This window comes from Festucalex cinctus, chromosome 6 (genome assembly GCF_051991245.1).
Source record: "Festucalex cinctus isolate MCC-2025b chromosome 6, RoL_Fcin_1.0, whole genome shotgun sequence".
NCBI classification, from domain to species: Eukaryota; Metazoa; Chordata; class Actinopteri; order Syngnathiformes; family Syngnathidae; genus Festucalex; species Festucalex cinctus.
In genome coordinates this window covers 9368521-9391618 of record NC_135416.1, presented here as the reverse complement: position 1 = coordinate 9391618, position 23098 = coordinate 9368521, and the positions used below count along the sequence as shown (strand labels likewise).

The 23098-nt window shown below is 39.7% G+C and overlaps 1 protein-coding gene across 7 annotated transcripts in view; it reads right to left on the bottom strand.

Annotated features, from left to right (window-relative positions):
- Positions 1 to 23098, bottom strand: part of septin9b (septin 9b) — a 66067-nt gene that overhangs the window by 10888 nt on the left and 32081 nt on the right. For 5 of the 7 annotated variants that reach the window (XM_077525769.1, XM_077525771.1, XM_077525772.1 and 2 more), the window contains exon 3: positions 97 to 276. In XM_077525769.1, coding sequence (XP_077381895.1) covers positions 97 to 276 — 180 coding nt within the window. Of the gene's footprint in view, positions 1 to 96; positions 277 to 578; positions 661 to 13971; positions 14083 to 23098 lie in introns of those variants that run through there. The other 2 variants (XM_077525773.1, XM_077525774.1) reach the window with 2 other exon arrangements.

The following is a 23098-nucleotide window of genomic DNA, read 5'->3' as shown; positions in this document are numbered from 1 at the left end:
GTATCTTTGAAGCTTAAAAGGTCAAAAGTTCAAGGGCGCTTTCGTAAAACTCTGCAAAAATGATTATTCCGTTTCTCATCACCATGTTCGACTCACCCACAACCATGATGTTGAGCTCGAAGCCTTGCTTCATGGCCTTCCTCCTCATCTGCTCCAAGATGGCGTCGATGCCGACGTAGCTGAAGTCGCCGCCGTGGTGGGCCTTGTCCCCTTTGCCGTGCGGCGGGTTGGGGTGGTGTGGCTTGGTGTAGTCGGACATGTTGCTGACTTCTGACCCTGAAGGAAGTATGGAGAGATGATTGGCCTGATGCGTAAGTGACATTCATACCAGAGACCGTGATCTCACATTTACAGCAAGACGTTTTTTTAGTTTAGTGTTATTCCCTTAAATCCTTAATGCAGTCTACTTTACTTTAATTAAAACTACACCAAATAATGAATCAGCAAATGTGAATAAACTAAGAAGACACTAAACCTAAAATATTTGCGTTATTACTGCACAGTGCGACAGGTGCGCTTTGTTTAAGATTTATGAAAGCTCAACAGGCGGATGCTGCCAACTACAAATCACGCCTTACCTCTCTATTGAGGAGGATCTGTAGCAAGACAAATGCTAAATAAACCATGTGCCCAGGTACTGTTGCAACAAGCAAAGTGAAACATTCACAACTCTGCCAACTACACTGGTATGTAGTGCACGTTTCCCTCTGTGGGAGGGGCCAACACATTTCCTGTGCATGTCAGGAAAGCCACAGAGATGTCTCACAGTGCAAACCACATACATACTGGTATACATGGTACACCTGAAGTTGAATAGCTACAAGTACACGCAGTTTGTATGTAGTATTAGAGTTTTGTGCATTCAAATTAAAATGTTTTAGTGTGTGGCTTTGTGGGTTATGTGACGTTATTTCAAAAGCCACAACATTTTATATACACTTGACAATCTAATAAAGCCAAGACAAGATTGACACTGTCACCTTTTCACTTTTACACACACCGACATTTGTAAACGTATCCGTACTTTTGACTCCTTGGTCAAAATAGGCTTGATACTTTTTTCAACCACTGTACGTGACATAAAAAAAGGTAGACAGAGGTTGTTATCTACAGTGGACAGAAGTGACATGGTGATTATTAACGAGTATAACAGATTCAGAGAAGCAAAATAATCCACATCCTTGTGCAACATTTAAGAGAATTGTGCATTTTATGACAACCTAAAAAAAAATAATCACCTGTTCTATTCTAAAAGCTCACAGGTAGGATTTTTTTTTAAATAAGTATAGGCTAATGCTATGAGGACACATTGATTTCATAGGATAAAAGTTGTGCTAGTGTTAGCGTAACGAACATGCCATTTGTAACCACAATTTTTGCTTCTTCTCAGTGTAAGCGCTGAGAAATTGTCAAAGAGCAGGTGTAAATGATATTAATAAAAATAAAAAAAATTTAAAAAAAAAAGAATGAAAGAAAAAAGCTTCCATTGCATTTTCTGTGACTTTAGTGAACATTATCAAAGCTACGAGGCACACATTGTTTGATAGCATAAAAGTTGCGTCAATGCTAGCTAGCTTTTTTTCTTGTAAAAGGGCACACACTGAGAAGTTATCAAAACAGGTGTGAATTACATCATTTTCACTTTTACTAAAATCAAATACACAGTTAATTGCACGCCACTAGAGCCACAAACAATTACATAAGTACATTTCAGAGTCTCTATTTTTACTTAAGCACAAGAATTGACTCACTACTTCTATTTAAATACCACATTTTGCCATTAAAAAAAAAAAACGAGAAAAAAAAAACGAGAAAAAAAAAAAACGAAAAAAAAAAAAAACGAAAAAAAAAAAAAAACACCTGAATATCGTCATACGAGAGTCCCATAAAGCAAATGACAAAAACAGGAAGTTTAGTGCATCTGTTAAAACATTAAAATGTACTGCTACTTATAAGCCTTCAATCACCCAATCCAGCAAAGCACCCCACACAAGAGTCAAGAGCAGAAAAGGCTGTTTGGCATTGGTGAGCGAACATTTGGAACATGGGCGCCCAGCCCACCAGTGCATGCTTCTTACAAATGGGGCATCATACAAATGGAAATAAACAGCCTTTCCAAGAAGCACAAACAAAAACGACTGTCACAATGATTCGGTGCAGTTCGACAAGTATATGAGTGCGAAGTACAGTCACAATAATAAACACTGTTAAATCAATAACTCTTTGACAGTGTCAATCAAAAAAAAAATTGAGCAGATTTTAAATATCCTTGTAAAGGCACATTTTCTGACACGGTTCTTGAATTTCATCAGACTGTGCAGGTGAACCAAATGCCCATCACATTTGACGTACGTGGCAACAGCACCAATTTGCAACACTGCTGGTTGCTGTCAGAAAATGATTTGAGGGGCCCAGCATAGAGTCCTCAAAAGAACATAACAGTAAAGTATCAAATTGTGTTTTCATTGAGGCCCAAAAATGTCCCGCTGCACCCCTGTGTGCAAGCTTTGACAGCACAAGGCTGTTCTCATGTTCCCTCCACTCAATCCCAGTTAGCTTCTCCTCCAATAAAAGACAAAAGAGCTGTAGTTTTGCGCCATACACGAGGGTGCGCCACACCTACTTGCAGCCTCTCTGGTATCTTCCAATGCTTTTCATCTCGCAACTCCCACTTGAGCTGACCGCATCAATGTCCTCACTGTGTGTTGGCCAAATTGCAGTAAATGCAGATGACCCACAACACGATGACCAATTCTATAATAGAATGAGAGCCAATGCAACAAAAGGGCCTTCAACAAAGAGAATGCTTAATTTTGGTTCGTTAAAAAGCCACAAGGACGAAGTAGCATGTAAATGACAGACTGTCCAAAGTTTGGGATGATTTCGCACTTAACAGGCTACTTGACGCATTGAGCCATTTTCAACAGAAAAAAAGATATTATTTAGTCTACAATTGTGACAAACTTCATTATTTTTCATGAACAAGTAATACCTTTAAAACTAATTTTTCCACTTGCTGTCAGGTGAAGATGACATCACCTGTGCTGAGGAAGTAGGTAGCGACCAATCATGGCTCAGTTTGCTGACCAAAGCCAGAAAACAGATGAGCCGGGATTGGTCATTAAAAATTAAATTACCTAAATTAGTTTTTCAAGGTATTAATTGTTCATGAATAATAATGAAGTTATCACATTAATTATAGACAAAATATCAGCTCAATGAGTCAAGTATCCCTTTAAAATATGCAATATGTCTACTACAATGTAGAACCAATTAATGTGCGTTAAAAGCACAAATCTTGACAGGCCCTACCCTTTAAAGCTTTCAAATTTAAGGTCACACACACATTCAAAGTCGCAGATACTACAGTGTAGAACGTGAGGATAGTGAAAAATACATGCACCTCACATAATTTTGTATTTGTATAATGCACAATCATTTTTTTTTTCCATCTGATTTTTATCTCTATTATTCGAGAGGATACTCTGGAGGATAATTGAGTCTAATAATAGTTGATAGCTGTAGCCCTATTTTTTTTTTTTTTTTTTTAAACTAAGTTCACATATAGAGCTACAAAACAACCAAAAACACTGCAGCACACATGCCAGGTCAGTAGGTGGTGATGTTACTTTGTAAAGAAACACGACCAAGTCTTGCCCAACTATATTTGGAATATCCTCCATCTTCATAGCTCACGGATCTGTTGGTTACATAAGCAGTGTAGTCAATGTAAATTTGACTGAAATAATAATGGTGTCATTTTCTAAAATGTCAACTTTGAGAAATTTCTTTCTTTTGATAGTCCAAAAGACAGTTGAGTGGCCAAAATGATACAATTTTTACTGCTGCTAAACTCCCTTATGATGGTAAGATCTTTAAATGGGCCAGGTCAGGGAGGGCACTGAAGTCATGAGCAACAGGCAATCCTGACACTCAGGAATGCAAGATTAATCCACGCTGTAACACGAATCCTCTGAATAGTGCCTGACGGTGGGCCGGAGTTGATTTCCAGCCACGTCGCTGTCCTCATGAACCCCTTTGCTGGGGAATGCAGACGATCAGACGTGACAGGATGAGATCCATTTAACTTTAGTGGACGTGAGGGGTTATCCAACACAATCGTTTCCATGACTCCTTCAAGCTGGACTGGTTGGTCCCAGTGTTGTTGGTGAGCTGCAAATGAGCTGTACTGACATGCTTCAGGTCTGCGGCCAAGCAGCCTCCTGGACACCGTGACCATCTGCAGTCATAGATTTGTGCTTCTAAGAATAGAGCAACACTCTGGCAGGGACAAACAACAACCAAATTCAAGCTGAACACATGCAGTGAAACCAAACATGACCTGTTTTATTTCAAATCTCTTGTTGCTGAAGACTATTTTCATCTTCAACAATGAACTGGCCGTTAGCAGCACCATCCCTCCACTAACACATTATTATGTATTTGCTAAGTGTCAAGACTGCAGGGGCGTCTCATGAGTCACGTCGTAATTAGAGCGTCCTAATGCGACACAAAGACGATGGCGTTGATGACCTTTGCCACACATGCGGCCTTTCCGGATGAGTAAACGAGCGACAAATTAGCAGAGATGTAATGTGTGACTCATATCGCCACTAATGCGTGACATGCAAATCTCAACTCAGCATTGTAACAAAAGCTGGACCACTACGTGGAGTAAAATGCCTTGAGAGATACAAGGGTGTACCTAAACATAGTTGAACCGCTAAATGTGAATAACAATTAAAAAATTAAGTAATGAACAATTCTTTGGATAAAAATATGCCTGTTTAACTTATTCACTGTCAACCATTTTCACTGAAGCAACCCCGATTGACTGATTTTGCAAGTCCCACAGAATATTGTGTTCTATCACTATAAAAACATGGAAGCTACCAAAATAAAGATTAGAGACTCTTCTTTCATCAGGAAAAAAAAAAGTATTTGTATTTGGTTCTGTTTTGCAGCAATTAGCATTAGCATATAGCGCAGTTTCATCATTATTCACATTCCTGGCAAAAAGAGCTTGTTGCAACATGGCCCTGGCTGATCTCTTATACTCTGCTGCCACCTGCTAGCGTTTTTGTTTTTTTTAATAATACACTATAATTACCATTGCTTTAATGCAACCTATTCAGGTCAGAAGCTGCATCAAAGCCTTCAGTATCTCTTGCATTAAAAAACAAAAGAAAACAAAAAAAACATATACATACGTTTTTGGGAGTGAAGGACAAAGTATTAAAAAATGTATATGCACATGTTTGGGCTTGAATGAGTTAATGTAAATTTAGACTAAGATGCTACAAGGAATGATGCAAAACTATGTCTGCTGTCACGTGCAACCCCCAAAACCCCCCATTGTGGCAACTTTTGGAACAGTGAATTCTATCCATCAGATGACAATATTTTTGTCTTTGGAGAAGATAGTTTACATCACAAAAATCTAGCATTTGAACAGGGGTGTGTAGACTTTTTATACCCCCTGTATACACATGTAACTCTGCTGTTTTTGGTGTTTGTGGTTCATCTTTCTGGGGGTGAAAAAAACCCAGCAAATTTCGACACCGCCATCGTTTTTAAATTTTTATTCTACAGAGGTCAACCTCTTTATAAAGGAACCAGTTTGACCCCGGCACAAATCTTAATTCCGCTATTTCCTTTCCGGCCCAACTGTATCATCAACACCTGACCTCTCACAATAAAACACATTCAAATATTTGAGCCACTGACAGCATTCCTTCATTTAACTCCCTTAATGAAAACAGTGTCAACTGAAAACAGATGTTCAGACTGTGACAGTCTTGTTTCTTCCAATACAAACATCATATCAGATGATTTTTGTCTTCACCTTGTGACTTTAGAGAGGATTATGTGAGAGGCTCCCGCTCGGTTTGAGACCAGTTCGAGCTGTAATTTGTGCATGAGTGGACAGATCCCATCAAAGGCAATTCCACTCTCTCATCCTTGATGAAATGTACCTTGGGTCAGGTTTTGGCAGACGTGAATATCCATATTGGGTCATCATCTATCAGAAAATGAATGCATGTAGTATATTGTATTGCTTATCTTTATGCCACGCATTAGTCAAGTATAAAAATCCTCCTGGGACAAATTGCAGCAGCAGAGGAAAATAGGCAAATGACTCATGGAATATACAACATATCATTAACCCTAATGATGAAAATGCTTCTTGCGGTCGTTGGCTGGTACTGAACATTAGAACATGAGGATGGGAGGATTTGTAGGAATGAGCAAAATGTCTTTTACGATTATTTTATTAATGATGCTATCATGTTCCAAAAGACTCTTAATAGGCGCAATATACACTAATGCAAAATTCATCAGATAAAAACAAATGCTTCCCAAACATCTAAGTTGTGTTTTTTTTTCTCATTCAATTAATATACCTATTACCTAAGAAACTCAGGGCGCTAAAAGGTGACCCGCCAGGCTTCCTGTTTTGTTTGGATTGCCCTTTTTGAGATCAATTTGAATTAATTTAATTTAAAATACAAATTAAAATCAACCTTACATATACTTTGGCAACTACTGATTTTCCTTTATTTGTGAAAAAAAAAAAAAAAAAAAAGATTTGAATGTGCACACAAATTCGTGGAGCGGCCGCATGTCAGAGTGTCCTGGAATAGCAATCGTTGTTAAAAGCACCGCCTAACACAAGATAATTTGTCTCGGGGAACTGATTTATAAAATTGTTTTGCCTGAGAGACTGTGCTGTTGTGCAACTGTTTTTCTTAGCAAAAGAGTGCAAATGGGCTCAGAAGCATTTTAGAGGAAGTGAATTTATCTTCAGCTTGAACCACAATAGAATCATTACCCCGTGTGGTCCCGTTGTCTCTCTGAACCAGGAAGGGGCCTGCTAATATGAGCATGGAAGACAAATAGCTTTGGAGGTCTGCACTCCGATACTTTTACAAACCAAATGTGATGACTTGAAATGATTTAAACAGCTCTGTCACTAAGATGAACGTTTGCTGCGGTGCGGTATGATGCGACTGCAATGACATCAGATTGCATTAATAACTTTTAGTCTTCTGTTCCCGCACAAAGGCGTATACTTGCAGTACACCGCACACGTCAGAATAACAAATGAATCCCCTGATGGAGGGACACTGACTGCTTGACAGCATTTAAATGGTTTAAAAACACATGACGGAGACATTTTTGTCACAAGAGACACATGTTTCTTGCTCAAATGTGATTTCTCATATAGTGTGGTTACTTAAAACTATGCTTTTCCCCTTTTCAGCATCTCCCTGCAGGTTTGCTTATCTGCTTTTCCACTCAAATGGTTACTGACAGCGCTTAAACACTGTCTGCACTTATAAGCGGCTGCTAGTTAGAAAAAAACAAAACAGAAAGAAAACATTGGCTCTCATGAGAGGAAACCCCTGGATTTTTGCCCCTGACTGAATTACCAGCTTTCCTGTAGGTGTACATGTACTGTATTTATCTTGGTCTGCCTTGACATATTTCCCCTCACTTTCTTTTACTATATTGGCCCATTGGTGGAACTATAAAAAGAGGGGAGGAAAAAGACATGGCTGCATGGTTACGAGTTTTTTTTGTTGTTTTTTTTTTTTTAAGAAATAAATGCAGGAATGAAATTATAAACATTTTTTTGTACAACAAGACTCAACTTTGTTGCTAGAAAATTGCCCTGTTATGAACTTAACGTGATGTTTAATAAAAAAATTAAAAAAATAAAATAAAAATCATATCACAGTAAAAATAGAATGAATTCAACTCTGCAAATACATGATATACTCTATATTTATTATGATATGAAGATCTTATAGTTCAAATGTGAATAAAAGTAGGACTGCTATTTTTTTCTGTACAAATTAGGTACACAAAGACACTAACCCCGGGTTTTCACCGGTTGCGGTTGCGGTGCGGTTGCGGTGCGGTCCGGCGACGCAAGCAATTAGATTCCATTCATTCGAATGGTGCAGTTTACACCGCTTGCGCGTGCGTTGCGTGTCGACTGCGGAAGGCCTGCGGCGTGCGCGCAAGCCTTCCGCAAGGATAGACCTATTTTCTATTTTTGCCGGACGCCGCAGCGGTAGGCCTCCGGCAAATGGCAAGCTAGCACAAAACACATCGAGCGGGACAGGAAGACCGAGGCAGTTTCAAAATAAATTTCCGGTTACCTTTCAGAATAAAACACTCGCCAGCTCCTATTTCGCAAGCTTTCAGCAAAACGTGACGTGGGCGTCGCCGGGCCATGTGCTCATTCACGGTTTAGACACCAGCGAACATGGACGAGGAGAGGTTTATATTGGAGGTGGAAAACCACAAAATAATATATGACACGGCACATCCTTTTTATAAGGACTGTAATGTATTGTGAGTTTGATGTTCGCGATTGCTTGTTGTGCCCGTCTCGCTTGCCGTACTGAGCGGCAGCCGGACGGGGAAGACAGAAATAAAGAGTGGACCCGCACTGACCCGACTCTCGTTATTAATATACTTTACAAGGACAACCAAAAAAAGGATGCTGCATAGAATCTCATAGCAGAAGAGCACAGACATTCTGTATGTTTGTCGTTGTGAAATGCCACATGATCGCGCGCGCGCGGTCCCGCGAGACACGTTGGGAAGTGGGCGGCGACGGAGCTGCCGGACCGCAGCTGTGCGGAGCCGGTGTGGATTGACAAAAAAATTGACCCGTCCGGAGCACGCAGTCAAGACGCACCGCACCGCAACCGCATCCGGTGAAAACCCGGGGTAAGCGTGAAGAAATTTAACATTTTGTTTCAACTCAATTCTATTGAGAACGTGCATTTGCATATGAGCACAGGATTCAAATATGCACAATTCAGTTTATTGAGTATTTTTTCCTGAACGCTATCAGTAAAGAATGTTCTTTTTAATGGCAAATAAAAGAAATGAAGCAGGTGTGCAAACATATTAAATGCCCGTTTTTTATAACCTTGGCTCCATGTTAATGATGGTTTTATCACATGAAGACAAATAACATTTTTGCAATCTGAATACACAACAGCCACACAAGACAGCAGATCTTCGTCAAATGGCCATTAGAGTATTGCTATGCATATTTTCCGCAGAAAGACAGCTCAAGTCAAGACTGGATAAATTACGCTGCAGTCACCTTGGCCAAAGAACGATGAAAGTCTGTCACAAAACATAACGGGCTGCTTTGGAAAAGTGGCCTGAATGCTGACACCAAACACATTGTGAACCATCCAAATATCTTCGCATGTTTTCCAGTCAGAGTCACTTCTTGCAGGAAGGGACGTAAAAGTTTTGGGCCAAGCACAATTTGGAAGGGATTACTCTTAAAACTGAGATTAATAGGCTTGCATGTTGGAACTGAATGTCCTGTAAAAGGTTTTGAAAAGGAATGCTACGTTTCCATGCATTGTGTGACATACTGGCTGATTCTAGCTGCGTGAATGGCTCGTGAATCTCCATTCTGAAAAAGTACCAAAAGTGACCTGTTTGAGGGTAGAATGGTGTCACACGACATCCAGACTGCTAGGGCGGGGGGGAAAAAAAAAAAAAAAAAAAAAGTATAGTAGAAGAAGAAATAGAAGAAGCTAGCAAACAATTAGCTAACAGTTAGCTTATCTCAATTGGACACTGCAGTTGCAAACTTCTTGTCATTTTTATTTACAGTTACTCCTTTATTTGTATCTGGCAACAGTGTAAATTTCAAAATGATGAGACTAAAAGCTAAGAGAGGCCTGCCGATGACGGCCACAGCTGCCACAGGCAGAAATCGGTGCTTCAAAAAAGCTCTGAAGAATGCTCCTGGCCCTTTTCATCTTTCAGCCCCGTGCTGGCCTACAGAGAGTTTGAACCTCTGAGGGGCCAATGTGGAGCAAAGCAGATGGCGTGATGGGGTGTTGAAATTGTGCTTTCTTCACTGAGAAAGCATGGATAATGACCCGTTCCACAATAGTTCAGTCGGGGGTGCTGTCGATGGAGGGGATCCATGTGGGATTGAGGCTGATGATATAGGACAAAACTCTACAATAACAGTGAAGGAATGGACATTTGTATGCACAAACATTTTACACAAAAACAAAACTTTAAAACCTGCATGTTGCCATTCTGCATAGTTTGATGGGGTTAAACTGGTATTGATTTAGTACATTCCCACTACATCTTATTCAATATTTATCAGACTTTTATCCAAATTGAGAACTTGTCTCAAACATTGCCGTGTAAATAAAACTTTGATGTTTGCATTTCCTTCAAAACACCATTGATCTACAAAAAAAAAAAAAAAAAAAAAAAAAAAAAAAAAAAAAAAAACGGCCAACATTTTTTTTCCTTTATTCTTGTAAACAGCCCCTGTGAGACCGTCTAAGCAAAGGCCAACACCGTAGGGAGGTCTCAGTGGCGCTGTGATGCAGACTCTCTGACAACGGCTATTCATATGTGAGACACATGGAGAAGGAAGTCACAGGGTACAGCCAGAAGGGGAACGTTAAACGACAAATAGCTTAGACGAAACGCAGAAATAGTGCACAGTAAATCACACAAACACCAAGTATAAAGTAGAAACGAGGCTGTCAGGACTTGGACGTTATTCTTCATCATAATGGAACCTATGCACGCTTCAAATGGATGCCAATTCAAAATAACTGAATGCGCAATAAATTGTATTTTTGCAGCATCTGGATGCAACTTTTTTTTTTTTTTTGGATACACCAAGAACTTTACAGTAGGTGCATCAAAAACATGCAGGAAAACTTTGAAACACCATCATGTGTGACATCACAAGAAAAATCAGAGATCAGAGGTGTTCATTTAAGTTGAAGGATTACTTTTTTTTGTAAGACTCACTCTAACGAAAGTGTGAAGTCACAACCTTCGGAGTTGCATTTTGTCGCACAGTATCAGGAAATAAAGAAATATTAAACATGCTTTACAGCAAAGACTGTTCTATTGCTTTCATGTTGGAGGGCTATACTATTTCTCTTGCATGACAGTTAATGACGTTACGCAAAAGTTGCCTGAAGAGTTAATAAAGGTGTTATTGCCACAGCAGTTTGACTCTAAAACAGATTTTCTATTACTCTTATTTCTTACTGGAAAGTAATTTGAAATACAGAAAGTGTCCAAAATCCTCCACCACTTTTTTTCAATATTAGTGTTTGTTTACGTCTTGTTTTCCATCAAAGTTTAGTGAGTGGAAAACTGCCTAAGGCCTTTGAGTGAGAATTTCAATAATATCCTTGCCAAAGAAGTTAATGCCAAATAAAAATAATCTCAAATAACTAATTTCCCCCAAATATTGTACAACTGCAATCCAAGTGTGAGTTCGAACAGATGAAGAACACTTTTTTTCTTCCATGTTGTGTATCCTAAATTCTATGGGAATTATTATTAGTTTGTTTTTTTCAAAATGTTTCAGCCTAAATATTTATAACCTGTTTAAAACAGCAAGGGACCTAATCAAATTAAACTGAATTAAAATCAATATTTATCCATCATCGCCATCTTAGCTGTAAACAGAAAGGGGCTTGTCTATAAAAGCACACAATTACATACGACACAGCTGAAAGTTAGAGAAACCGCTTACTAGGGGTGTTTAAAAAAAATCGATTCGGCGATATATCGCGATACTACATCGCGCGATTCTCGAATCGATTCAATAATCGGCAGAATCGATTTTTTTTTTTTTTTAGGATTCACACCTTGAGCATGGAAGAATGTTATATGAACGGCACATTAAGCCTTAATATTTTTATTTTAATGCTGTTCAAACATGAAACAGATTACAACCTCTATAAGACTGAAATTTCAGATAAATAAATAATACATTTTCATATAAATCTTACACTCTACAAGCTTACTGATTAGTATTTTCTAAATATGAATGAAAAAAAATCGCAACAATCGACTTATAAATTCGTATCGGGATTAATCGGTATCGAATCGAATCGTGACCTGTGAATCGTGATACGAATCGAATCGTCAGGTACTAGGCAATTCACACCCCTACCGCTTACCTATCTACATTTTTCACTTTGTGAACAGGACAAGGCCATGAGACTCTACACATGGATTCAATTATGCTGAATGACTATGGAGAAGTAAGTACTATATAGTGGGACAGAATATTTGCACTTTCGCAGACATGCTTGCTTTACTTTAATACTTGCTAAAGTTTCTCTTTGCAGATATGCATACTCGGGGTGGGGAAAAAGGGGGGGGGGGGGGTTCACTATCACTGAAGTGAAGTGACAAGTAGCTCATTATATAGCTCATTATATACAACAGCCTTTTCTCAACTTCTTGGAACTTTGTTATCCTTCTATAAACTTGAATGGAACCGTGTGAAAATGGGAAAACCATGCCATACTGAAAACTTAATTAAGTCGAGATGTGCTAAATAACAGCAATGGAGAACGGGGGTCTCTTGTATTGACTTCACCATGGTAAAGAAACAAATGAAAGTAAAGGGCTCCAGCGCAAATGCACTGTGGCAGAGTTGCTAACAGCACGTCAAGCTAACATTAATATGTGTGATTATTGTCGTCATTTCTAGCAACATATGCTCAAATCAATGGTTTCATTATTATTATAGACTTAGAGTAGCAAGAAAACACACCAAAAAAACAGAGATTCAGTAGCAAGGAAGAAAAAAAAAAAAAAAAAAAAAAAAAAAAAGACAGGGAGAGAGTAGAGACTCCAGAGTCTCCAGAGCAACAAGCTAAGTTAATGCTAGGATATGTGTGTACTTTATTTCGGGAATTTCTTGCCATATATCCTCAAAAGATACAATTTTACCCCAATTCTGTTGCAGAGTAAACTGAGGTGAGCATGTAAACAGGAAACTGTGGAGTACTATACTGGAATTGGGGTAAGCTAATGTTAGCAACTTAGCACGTGTGTTACAATGTTGTGGCAATTCTGTTGTAGAGAGAGTAGGGAAAAAGACTACTGCAGCAAATTGGAGATTGAGGAGTCGTCTGTCTGTAGTCTCCAAAACAACAGCGTAGTCTCGTGTAAGCATGTGTTTTTACTTTTGTTATTACTAGCTGAGACAAAGACGTTTGCATAGTGTGTAATAATTAGTCCTTTGACCAAACCATAAAAACAGTTAAACTCATGCTGGTTTCAAACAACCCTAATTAAATTTGTGTTAAGTGAACTGATCTTATTAATGCAACGAAAAACAGTAGTTGAGTGGCTTTAATTGACACCCATCGAGACGACGGTAATGAGTAATTGATGCTAAACAGAAATACATGTGACTTGGAGGCAACAAAGACAGGGGAACTGACACCTTTTTTTTTTTGAAGGGCTTCCTCACTCACATCAAAGAATTCGGCAACACACTTATATGGACAGGATAAAAGCTTAAAAGATACAAAACAGGAACTCAAGGTAGTTCCATTAGGATCAAGCAAACGGTGAGAGGAGTTCCTGCTGTGCAACAGATTGAATCAGTCAACTCTTCCTGAACTTTGCCACAAACTTCCAGAGCAGAAAACCAGCTTTTGCATGTGCTAGCATCCCTTTTAGGGGTCGAACTGTGCACTACAGCACAACTGTGGGGCCCTTAAGAAGTAACATTGATTATCCATGCGCGTGCAAGACACAATGGGAGGGAGGTAAAAGGAGGGGGGTGGGTAGACGGGGTGGAGAGTGTGTGGGGGAGTACTGGTAGTGATGACCCCCTCAAACCAACTCACTCTCACACAGACAACAATGGCCTGCATAGCAAAGCTAAACAGGAGTCATTTAGTTTTACTGATCTTGTGCCAAACACAAGCTCAACCTCAACACCACAGTAGACACCTGACAAGCCCACTGGAACACCTCAAAGCGCCAATCAACTACACTCCACTTCTCTTCCTTCCTCCCTCCTATTTAAAAAAAAAAAAAAAATAAAAAAAAAAAAAAATAAAATCTCTCCCTCAGCTTGAAAGAGGAAAAAGCACAAGGCAAGACATATGAACGGCTTCAACTCACCCAACCCTCTTCTTCTCCTTCCTGCTCTTCTTCTCTCCCACTTCTCTGGTGCACACGCTCCTCAATCACAAGCTCCAGCTGGTGAGGCTGCACTGTTGCTGCTACTAACCCCGCCCCCCACTCACACAGTCATGTGACCACCATTCCAAGTGGTGGCCGGGAAAACTCGCCACACTCCACACAGCCACACCCCTCATTCATGAGAATTCAATGGGGAACATTGTGGATGTAGTGCAAAAATCATTTGTGTCTGTGCTTTACATTAATCACAAGACAGGACCACAAGAGTAATTGCTTGTTTACACAGGACAAGAGTTGTTTTCTACAAGAATCATATTTTATATTGGGGAAATCCAGTATTGGGTAGTGACACGCTACATTTACTCCATTAACTTTACTTAAGTCATTTTTGTGATAAATTGTACTAGTCATAGTATTTCAAATGTAACATTATTGTGTGAATACTGAGACATTCACACGTTATTCATATTCTTTATTATTATTATTATTATTATTAATATTCCGCTCCCTTTTTTGTTAAATGCTTCTCCTCCCACATGCAGTAATTCATCCAATTCACATTGTTTCAATTTTAACATAAAACGAAAATTCATGCATCTCCAGTGTGTTATTTTTCTAATAAAAAAAAAAAAATAGTTTTCCCACACAAGTCCACATTTTTCATCCAAACATTCCCCATTGATTCCCAATGGCACGTTCAACACAACAAATTCACATTGTCATGTTCAGCTCATTTAGTTCACCTTGGGAATGATTTTCAACATTCTAGAATTTCCCACAAACCACAAACTCCATATTTTCCCAACATAATGCAATTTTTCCACCAATATTATTCCACATCATTCCATCCATCCATATTCCGAAACTCATTTGGTTTCAAATTTAGCAGCAACGTATTGCATGGTTTTCACTAATATCATTCCAAATCTTTCGATATCATTCCATATCATTCAATATAATTTGACACTTATCAACATATTGCACATTTTTCACCAATATCAGAGCATATCATTCAGGACAATTCCACATTTTTTCACCAACATATTGCGCATTCTTCACCAATAGCATTTCAAGTCATCTTGCGTGATCTATACTGTATCTTTACGTTTGTCAAACATACTTCGGTTGACATGGCTAACTCACTACATGCCCCTACGATGACATAATTTAACCACAATAAGAAATTTGCTGTAAAATCTGTGTTAAATTCTTGATCCTTGGATATTTTGACGAATGCATGCCGATATAGATATTTATTCATCCCATGTGACAAGACAAGTGAGAATTGTTTTAAATGCATAGCATCTGTTTTAATTCGGTACTTCCCTGAATCGTAGACTGGGTGAATGTTTGTGTTTGTGTCTGTGTGTGAACATGACTAACATGTAGAAACTTAATTAAAGCTTCCTCAGAGTCAAAACCAGTAGCAGGAAAATATATGAAGTTGTGTTTCCAAACCCTAAATCTCCATTGGTCAGATTGCTTCCCGTGTGGTTGCTCACCCTAAATGTGAACATTACAAAATGGCACACTTTTGTCAGCTAAAGAATAAATACAGATTCTGGTTATTACAGCATTTTGATTATTTTGTTCCTGTGGCTTTTTTTTTCCATTAGCTCACAAATACAATTGAGAGCAGTTTCACAACATTCAGCACAAATGTTTCCTTCCTGTCAGTGTTGCACTAAATCTTGTTCACACATGGCTGTGGTTTCCACGTGACATGTGTGTCTACACAGCGCACAAAGCTAGATGCATTTCGTGAATGTTGTCTTTGTGGAGTGCTGTGTCCGAACATTACAACTGTAGCCTACTCAGCTCACTTTGAAACGTCTTAAATTAAATGTTGATAGCATCATTTCAAATCCGCCGTAGTAGTGAATAAAGGCCATAAGAACTGTCCGAATACTTCTGCACAAAACTGTGCCGACTCAGCCACCATGACATTAGAATTTCCTGCAAGACTGAACCCTTTGAAATGTGGTGTTCAAAAGGATACATTCCCACAGTACATCTCTCTTTCAACAAGGGGACTATTTTCCATTGAAGCGCTCATGAAACAATTATTAGGATGAAACTCATGACCAGTGGTGTTTGACCTTACTATTTCGTTGTGGGAACTAAAGATCAAACGCGTCAGAGTTATTTTATGAGTCCTGGTAAGAGCCTAAAAAGCTTCGCTCCGAACTAATTTATGGTCAGTAAATTGAATTTGAATTCAAGCACGGTGGTTAACCTTGTGAAAAGCACTCGCAGATGGCGAGAAGCGATGGATCTCCATTTTCCATTGACAAATGTCAAGCAGGAGTCAAATGTTTTGAAAATGAAGTCACCCGATCTTCTCCTTGCAAGTATTGGCTTCCAGAAAGACGAATGTGGTTTTTGATGCCGTGAGGCCCCAAAGTGGAGTGCCATGATTGGCTGCCCACAGTGAACCAATCAGAGCGCAGCACACATGGAGGCGATTAACAAGAATCACCTCGATGACTCAGCCGCCCGAGCGACACGGTAACACTTCCTGCATGAGAGGTCGGGGGTTGGAGGGGAAAAAAAAGGAGAAGTAGGCGGAACCGCTGGGAAAGGTTGGAAGGTTGAGGACAGACATGGAGACGGAGGAAAGAGGAGGAACATCTGGCTCGCAGTGCAATATCTCCAGGGGAGATAGCAGAAATCTGTCAGAGACTTCCTGTTGTGTTTTTTCACTGAGGCTGCGGTGCTCCCCTGTGGTGCAAATGGAGACAGCATGTGTGTGAGGAGTGGTCATCACTCTTAGGGCACAACCATTCACACTGACATTCACACCTATGGAAAACAAAGACTTAAAGACATGAATCTGATGAAGTTGGACCACACAAGGAGCTCAAGATTCAAACGCAGAATCTCTGAACAAGGCCATACCAAAACGTGTGTCTACTTATCTAATTCACATGAAAAGATTTGCCTTAACCGAAAAAAAACCCATCATATGCACTTTCTCAAAAGAAGAACAGATACTCACACACGGTTTCTATTTCATGGTCGGTGTGTGTCTCGCTGTAAGATGAATCCATCTCCACTGTCTCCATAGCGCCTCCACTTCAGTTTAACTAAAGCCCCAAATGTGATAAGACTTGATATCGGCCACGACAGCTGCTGACCGGAGTGACAGTGATGCGCATACGCCAACGTGTCCTCACTCTTTCTGATGTTCTGCAGTGAATTCCTTCCCTGATGAAGAGTAAACACGACGACTCCAGGGGATCGGCCTTCTGGGGAATCCATGGCCCCTTCCTGGATTAGTGGAGGGTTAGTTGCGACGGAGAACAGAAGCGGAAGTCTGCATGTCTTCTCGGAACTCTCCCACTGACCCAGTTATGATGCTGCTCAAAAGCTTCTATGTCCAACGACAACAAGATCACCTCGCTGATCATGTTCCATTGGCTAACCCAGAAAAACTCTTTGTAGTACTATTCAATTTAGTTGGGTTGAGAAGGGCATCTGAAGGACCAGGTGTTTGGATATTGGTGTCATCAGTGTAAGATTTTTAACCTAAAAATCTGGCAAATGTTTACAGATGTAGAATCCTACGTGTTCTGACTAATAGTCCAAAGGCCTCTCTTTGTTGTCAGGTTCAGTACCGAGGCTTTTTCAACCAAAAAGACCTTAAGTTCAAAAGTGATATGCCGAGTTGGAAGGACCTTTGGGAAAGGTGACGCCCGTGTGATTGACCCACAATCTCTTTGATAATTGGAATAGGGCCTCTCTTTTTGGTGTTGTACAGACTTTTAAACCCAATAGACGCAGACTCAGATCTAGGTTGAGGGAACTAATCCCAAGATTTTGATACGGTCCTGTGACGATTTGAACCACAACGGTACGATCCCTTCTAAAGATATACAGCAGCTGGAAACATGTTTATTGGTTGGTTGCCAAAGAATTGTCATTCCTGTGTACTTCTAGCTATTTGTTGTGTTATAGTGTTGTTTCTTTTATTTATTGTGTTCAAAGGCAGGTTACACTGTATTACACTGCTGATGTAACACTGCATCTCGCCTACGCACCTTGAAGTATAAATAATTTCGACGTAAGGATTAGCAGTTCCCAATTGAATCAGTTCAAGATGAACTGAGCTACACTGATTTATTGAAACATGTTCAGGCTTCTATCCTTCTCAACGATGTCATCGACAGCACATCCTGCTCTGTGATGTAACCCCTGCACTTCCTGGCAAAAAGGCTGGGAGAAAAAGTGATCCACCAGCGTAACCTCAATACTTTGCCTAAGATCTTACATAATCTTCCTGTTGCTACAAAGCTAACAATCCCATCTTAAATAGCTGCAACTCTGAGCCAAATGGTGCAACGTTGAAGTAAAGATTTGGCAAATTACAACACAAAATTAGAATTATGGGTTTATATTATTGAACTTTAACAGTCAAGTCTTCCTATGGGGCACATGATTTATCAAAGTCATTGTTCTGTTTTGTTTTTTATTGGCCACAACTGTGTAAGTTTATTTCTTTGGCAAGGCTAAACGTCTGCTGTGGAAATGTGGTGTGAAATGCACAATAATAGATGAGGGTTTCCATAATAGATGAGGGTTTGCGAGTGTTTTTTCTGTCTGTGTGGAAAATTCTGATCAGATCAAAACAGCGTTTGCGCCCTTGGATTTCCCTTTATAGATCTGGAAATAATAGTAGTTGGTACTAAAATGGCACTTGAGTGTCATTTATCACAGCTTAGCCAGAAGAGAACAGCTTGGTTTCATTCATTAAATGATTGGTATATTTTTGAAAAATAGGCTGTTCGGCTGTAAATGGTTGACATTCACTGAAGTGTCTCTGTTATTGTCTCACACACTGACACACACCACGAAATGAGGAGCTCCGTAGGTCCAGAAGAGCTGCCGTTAGCTTGCTAGCTAGCTGGTGGCTAAATGCGCTCGTCGTGGTTGGACAGCCCCGTGACGAGCCGGTGGAATGATTTAATTTATAGCTACAAGAGCCTTTAAGCAGAAATATTTTTTGGGCTCGAAAATATGGGATGTGTGTCGTTTGATTGACAGACTCAAATGCTGTTGCACAAGAGGGTCAATAACATAGCTACAGTTAGGCTGTACTTCGACCTCAAACAAAACAAAACAGAGTTCAAACCATGTAAAATGTTAATGTAAATTTTCAAATGTCTTATGAGACTTGAGCTGTGATCATTTAAAGATGTTTTTTTTTATGCACTGAAAACATTCCTCTTTAAAGGGTAAGGCTACTTTTGTTTTCTTTCAGTTTCCTTTTCAGCTGTTAATGTCTCTGAAATGTGTTAAATGTTAAAACATTGCCAGTGTACAGTTAATAAATATGTGTATTTTGATGACAACAATGTATGCATAGAACTAATAAATTAACTTTACATTAATTCCTATAAAGAAAACTTTGAAAACTTTACTGTATATTCACCATGCCATCGAAGCTGGTGCAAGTACTCTAATAATAGAGACACAAACACATTGTCTGATTTGGGTATTTTAGCATATGTTCACTTCACATGTATACACGCACACACACACACACACGAATCCCCCTGTTACCTCTTCATGTCGGCACAAGTCAGCAGATGGCCGCACTGACCATCTGCTTGCCCGTCCACACAACACACATACACATACACACAGCAATTATTGTCTCTCCAGCATGTCATCAGGCCCAACATCATTAGCAGAGATGTTCTGACCACACATGAACTTTCCAAGTGAATTATCAACTTTCTGCTTTCCACACATCTCAATTTAATTATATCATTGAAATGCCCATTTGTTATCTTCTTTCTTTTTCCTGCCTATCTGAAGAAAGATTATATCAAGTGAAAGAAAACGTGACCACGATTTGCCTAATGAAACTCGGATGGGCCAGACTACACTTCTTTGTTTGTTTTTTTTCATTTCTCGAGATGAGAAAGTCTGATTACAGAGAGACAAATTGTAATGACAAATTGTGGCATTTTCAGCTGCTTGGGCAAAACGGGACTTTTTGCATGTGGTGCATGTGACTGAGTAATGTGTGCAGGCAAAAGAAAGTGTAATAAAGTGGGAAAATAGGAGGGACGGGGGTTGGGATGGGTGGATTTAACGGCGGTTCTGGGATTTGGCAAAATGTCCTAGAAAGACAAATGTCAAGCAGCAGTGGTGGGAAACTTCTTTAACCTCTGACTTCCCCCAGATGCTCAATGTAAACTTCAACTTCCGAACGCCTCATCTGGGCTAAAAAGCCCTGAGTGGATGAGGCCCTTTGTGCGCGTGTGTTTGTTTACGTGAGCCTCACTTGATCTAAAGATATGAATCTATGTATAAAGTCTTCTCATAATACATCATGGAACTTCTAAATAAGGATGCATTGAATCTCTTTGTGTATGTTTGCTCTCATGCTGAAAAGAGTGCCAATATGTATGCTTGCCCAGTTTTACTCAGTTTCACCTGTGTCGCACTGCCTCCTGGTGGCACGTTTGGAAAAGTACACATGACTTGTGACAGCTGCCACTTGTTACAGACTATGGGATGTGCTTGACCTCAAAAGGCAGATGTGAACCATCTTCTTGGTGTTTATTTTTTAATTAGGCAGCCAAACGATGTCTTCCAATCACCCGAGATGATGTCTCAACTGGCGCTTTTAGAAAGCGGATGATTTTGCTCACAAGTCGAGTCATTACCGACCGTCGTGACCTCCAGTGGGATTGTGCCCGAGGCCGCGCGCTCCTGTGTGCGTGTATGTGTGCCTCAATAAAAGCAATCAAGCACAGCTAATCCAAATCTCAAGCCAACGAGTCTGTGCGTGTCTGTCGGTTCACACACGTGCCCTTTCGTGATCTTTGGGCAGGCAGAAACTAATCAATCACCTCCTCACTTTCAAAAGGTCAACGCAAAGAGGAGACAAATGGCTCCGCTTGTTGCCGTCATGACAACTCCACAATTAGGGAAATAAATGCAGCACAAGATTATATGTTTATTTGGGCAACACGAGATACATTTCAGGTCTCCATATGAGCCAAATGAAATTTATTTTGTATATGGAAAAACATCTGAGAAACGGCGCTGGAATGAAATTATAGCTTTTTTGTTTTTGTTTTTTGATGACCACTACACCTCATACTTGACCATTTATTACTTGTATTTCAAATTTTGGCAACAATTACAGACAATACACACATTATACTGTAATCATATGGAACTGAATGTTGATTAATCATGTCATAAAGTAATTGAGTCAAAATGAAACATTACTTGGCAGCAAAGTAGCAAAGACGCCCATCTAGTTTGTTGTCTTGAGGCAGCTCCAGAAAGTTGAGCTACAACCATGCTAGAGCACAACCTCTAGGGACAAGATTAAAGTAGATATAAAAAGTCTACACACCCCTGTTCAAATGCTAGCCATCAGTGTTGGCACAAAACCTTCAGGCTTCTGCTAGGGAGAAGAAAAAAAAAATATCAGGAAAAGTCTACTAGAACAGCTAAATGGTGGCCACTGTGCACTGACTCCCATTTAACAGGAGTTTGAATGTGACTGGTTAATTCTGAACACAACCACATTCCGTTATAACTTAGGGTGTGCACACTTGTGCAACCACATCACTTCAGTTGTTCATTTTGTATCCACACTGTTTGTATGTATTTTCCTTTCATTTATTTTCATAACTTTAAAGCAGTGTTTCTCAATTCCGGTCCTCAGGGCCCCCCGAGCCAGCCTGTTTTCCATGGCTTTAAAGTAACCTAAAATATGTTTTTTTTTTTACTACTTATAGGCCTTCAATTGCAATACGCACTAAATCCCATAAAATATTTTATGAAAAGAAAATGCAGAAATGCAGCCATTTGATTACATTTGTTACATTATTTTTACAGCACAGTTAGACGACAGCAGGACGTCGCCAGTGAATATAGGGGTTCTGTTTGATGGACTGACGAACAGCAGGCCTGTCGGTCAACATAAGATATCCAATACACACAAGTTGATCCGATACTCACGCATTTCTGAGCTCTCAAGGCTACATCGTGCTGGTCAGATCATCATTTATGTCCTTTGAAGTGTATCATCAAAATGATGCTTTATGTCTTCACAGTTTGTGACGGTGAGTTTGGAATCGTAAGAATGTGATGACATGAAACCGAGAATCCTTATGATGGAACGTTTCATGTTGAACTTTGACACACACTTCCCAGCGTTCCTTTGGCCGCGCTTTGATGGAATCACGCTCGGAAGCTGACTAACTTAGGTCACGTGACCCTCGAGAGGGAAAGAGGACGTGCTCCTCCGGGCGGGGGAAACAATCAGGTTGACGTAACCCGGAAGGCAGGAAGGAAGGAAGGATGCGCGCTCGTGTGTGTGTGTGTGTCAGGGACGCATGATGTCATTTCCTCTCGAGTTAAAAGGTCACAAGAGGAGGTACCCTAAAGTAAGAAATATTAAACAAACAGTATGCAAGACAAATGTATTGCTTTTGCTATCAGGTGTTGGATAATTGCCAAGTAAAAACCATCCACCCATTGATCCCATGCCAGCTTTACAAAAGGTGTCACCATTATTTTATAGGTAGAGAAGGAATTAATAAGGGTATAACTGTCTGTAAAAAAAATAAAAAATAAAATAAAAGCCAAAGAAAATGCAAAACACTTTTGGATTTATATCTTTATATGGTCAGATTTGTTCCCCGTACACCAGACCATTGAGCTATATTTGACCAAGAACCTTTTGTTTGAACTCTCCACTGGAAAAAATGGGGGTGAATGAAATCAGTCTGAAAGGAGTGACTGGATTTTTCTTGGGGACTAAAAAGTGGATGATCCTTCAGCTGCTTAAGGCCAACATTTTTAAAATTATGGTTATTACGGCTGGTTGCTAGGTAGACGTGTGTTCGCCTCACAAACACAGCCAGGTGTTTTTGAGAAGAAGCCTTAAATTTATACAGTAGAGGTGCGTCATGAGAATGTTCTCACCTATAAATTGTTCCGTTTGAAATATTTATTTAATCTAGAGGGAGAATTTCTCTGTGAATGTTTTGAAATTCTATTTCATGACAGTTTTGTATTGAGAAGACTCATACTGCCCCAAGGACTTTTTGGATTGAGGAAATATTTAATTTTG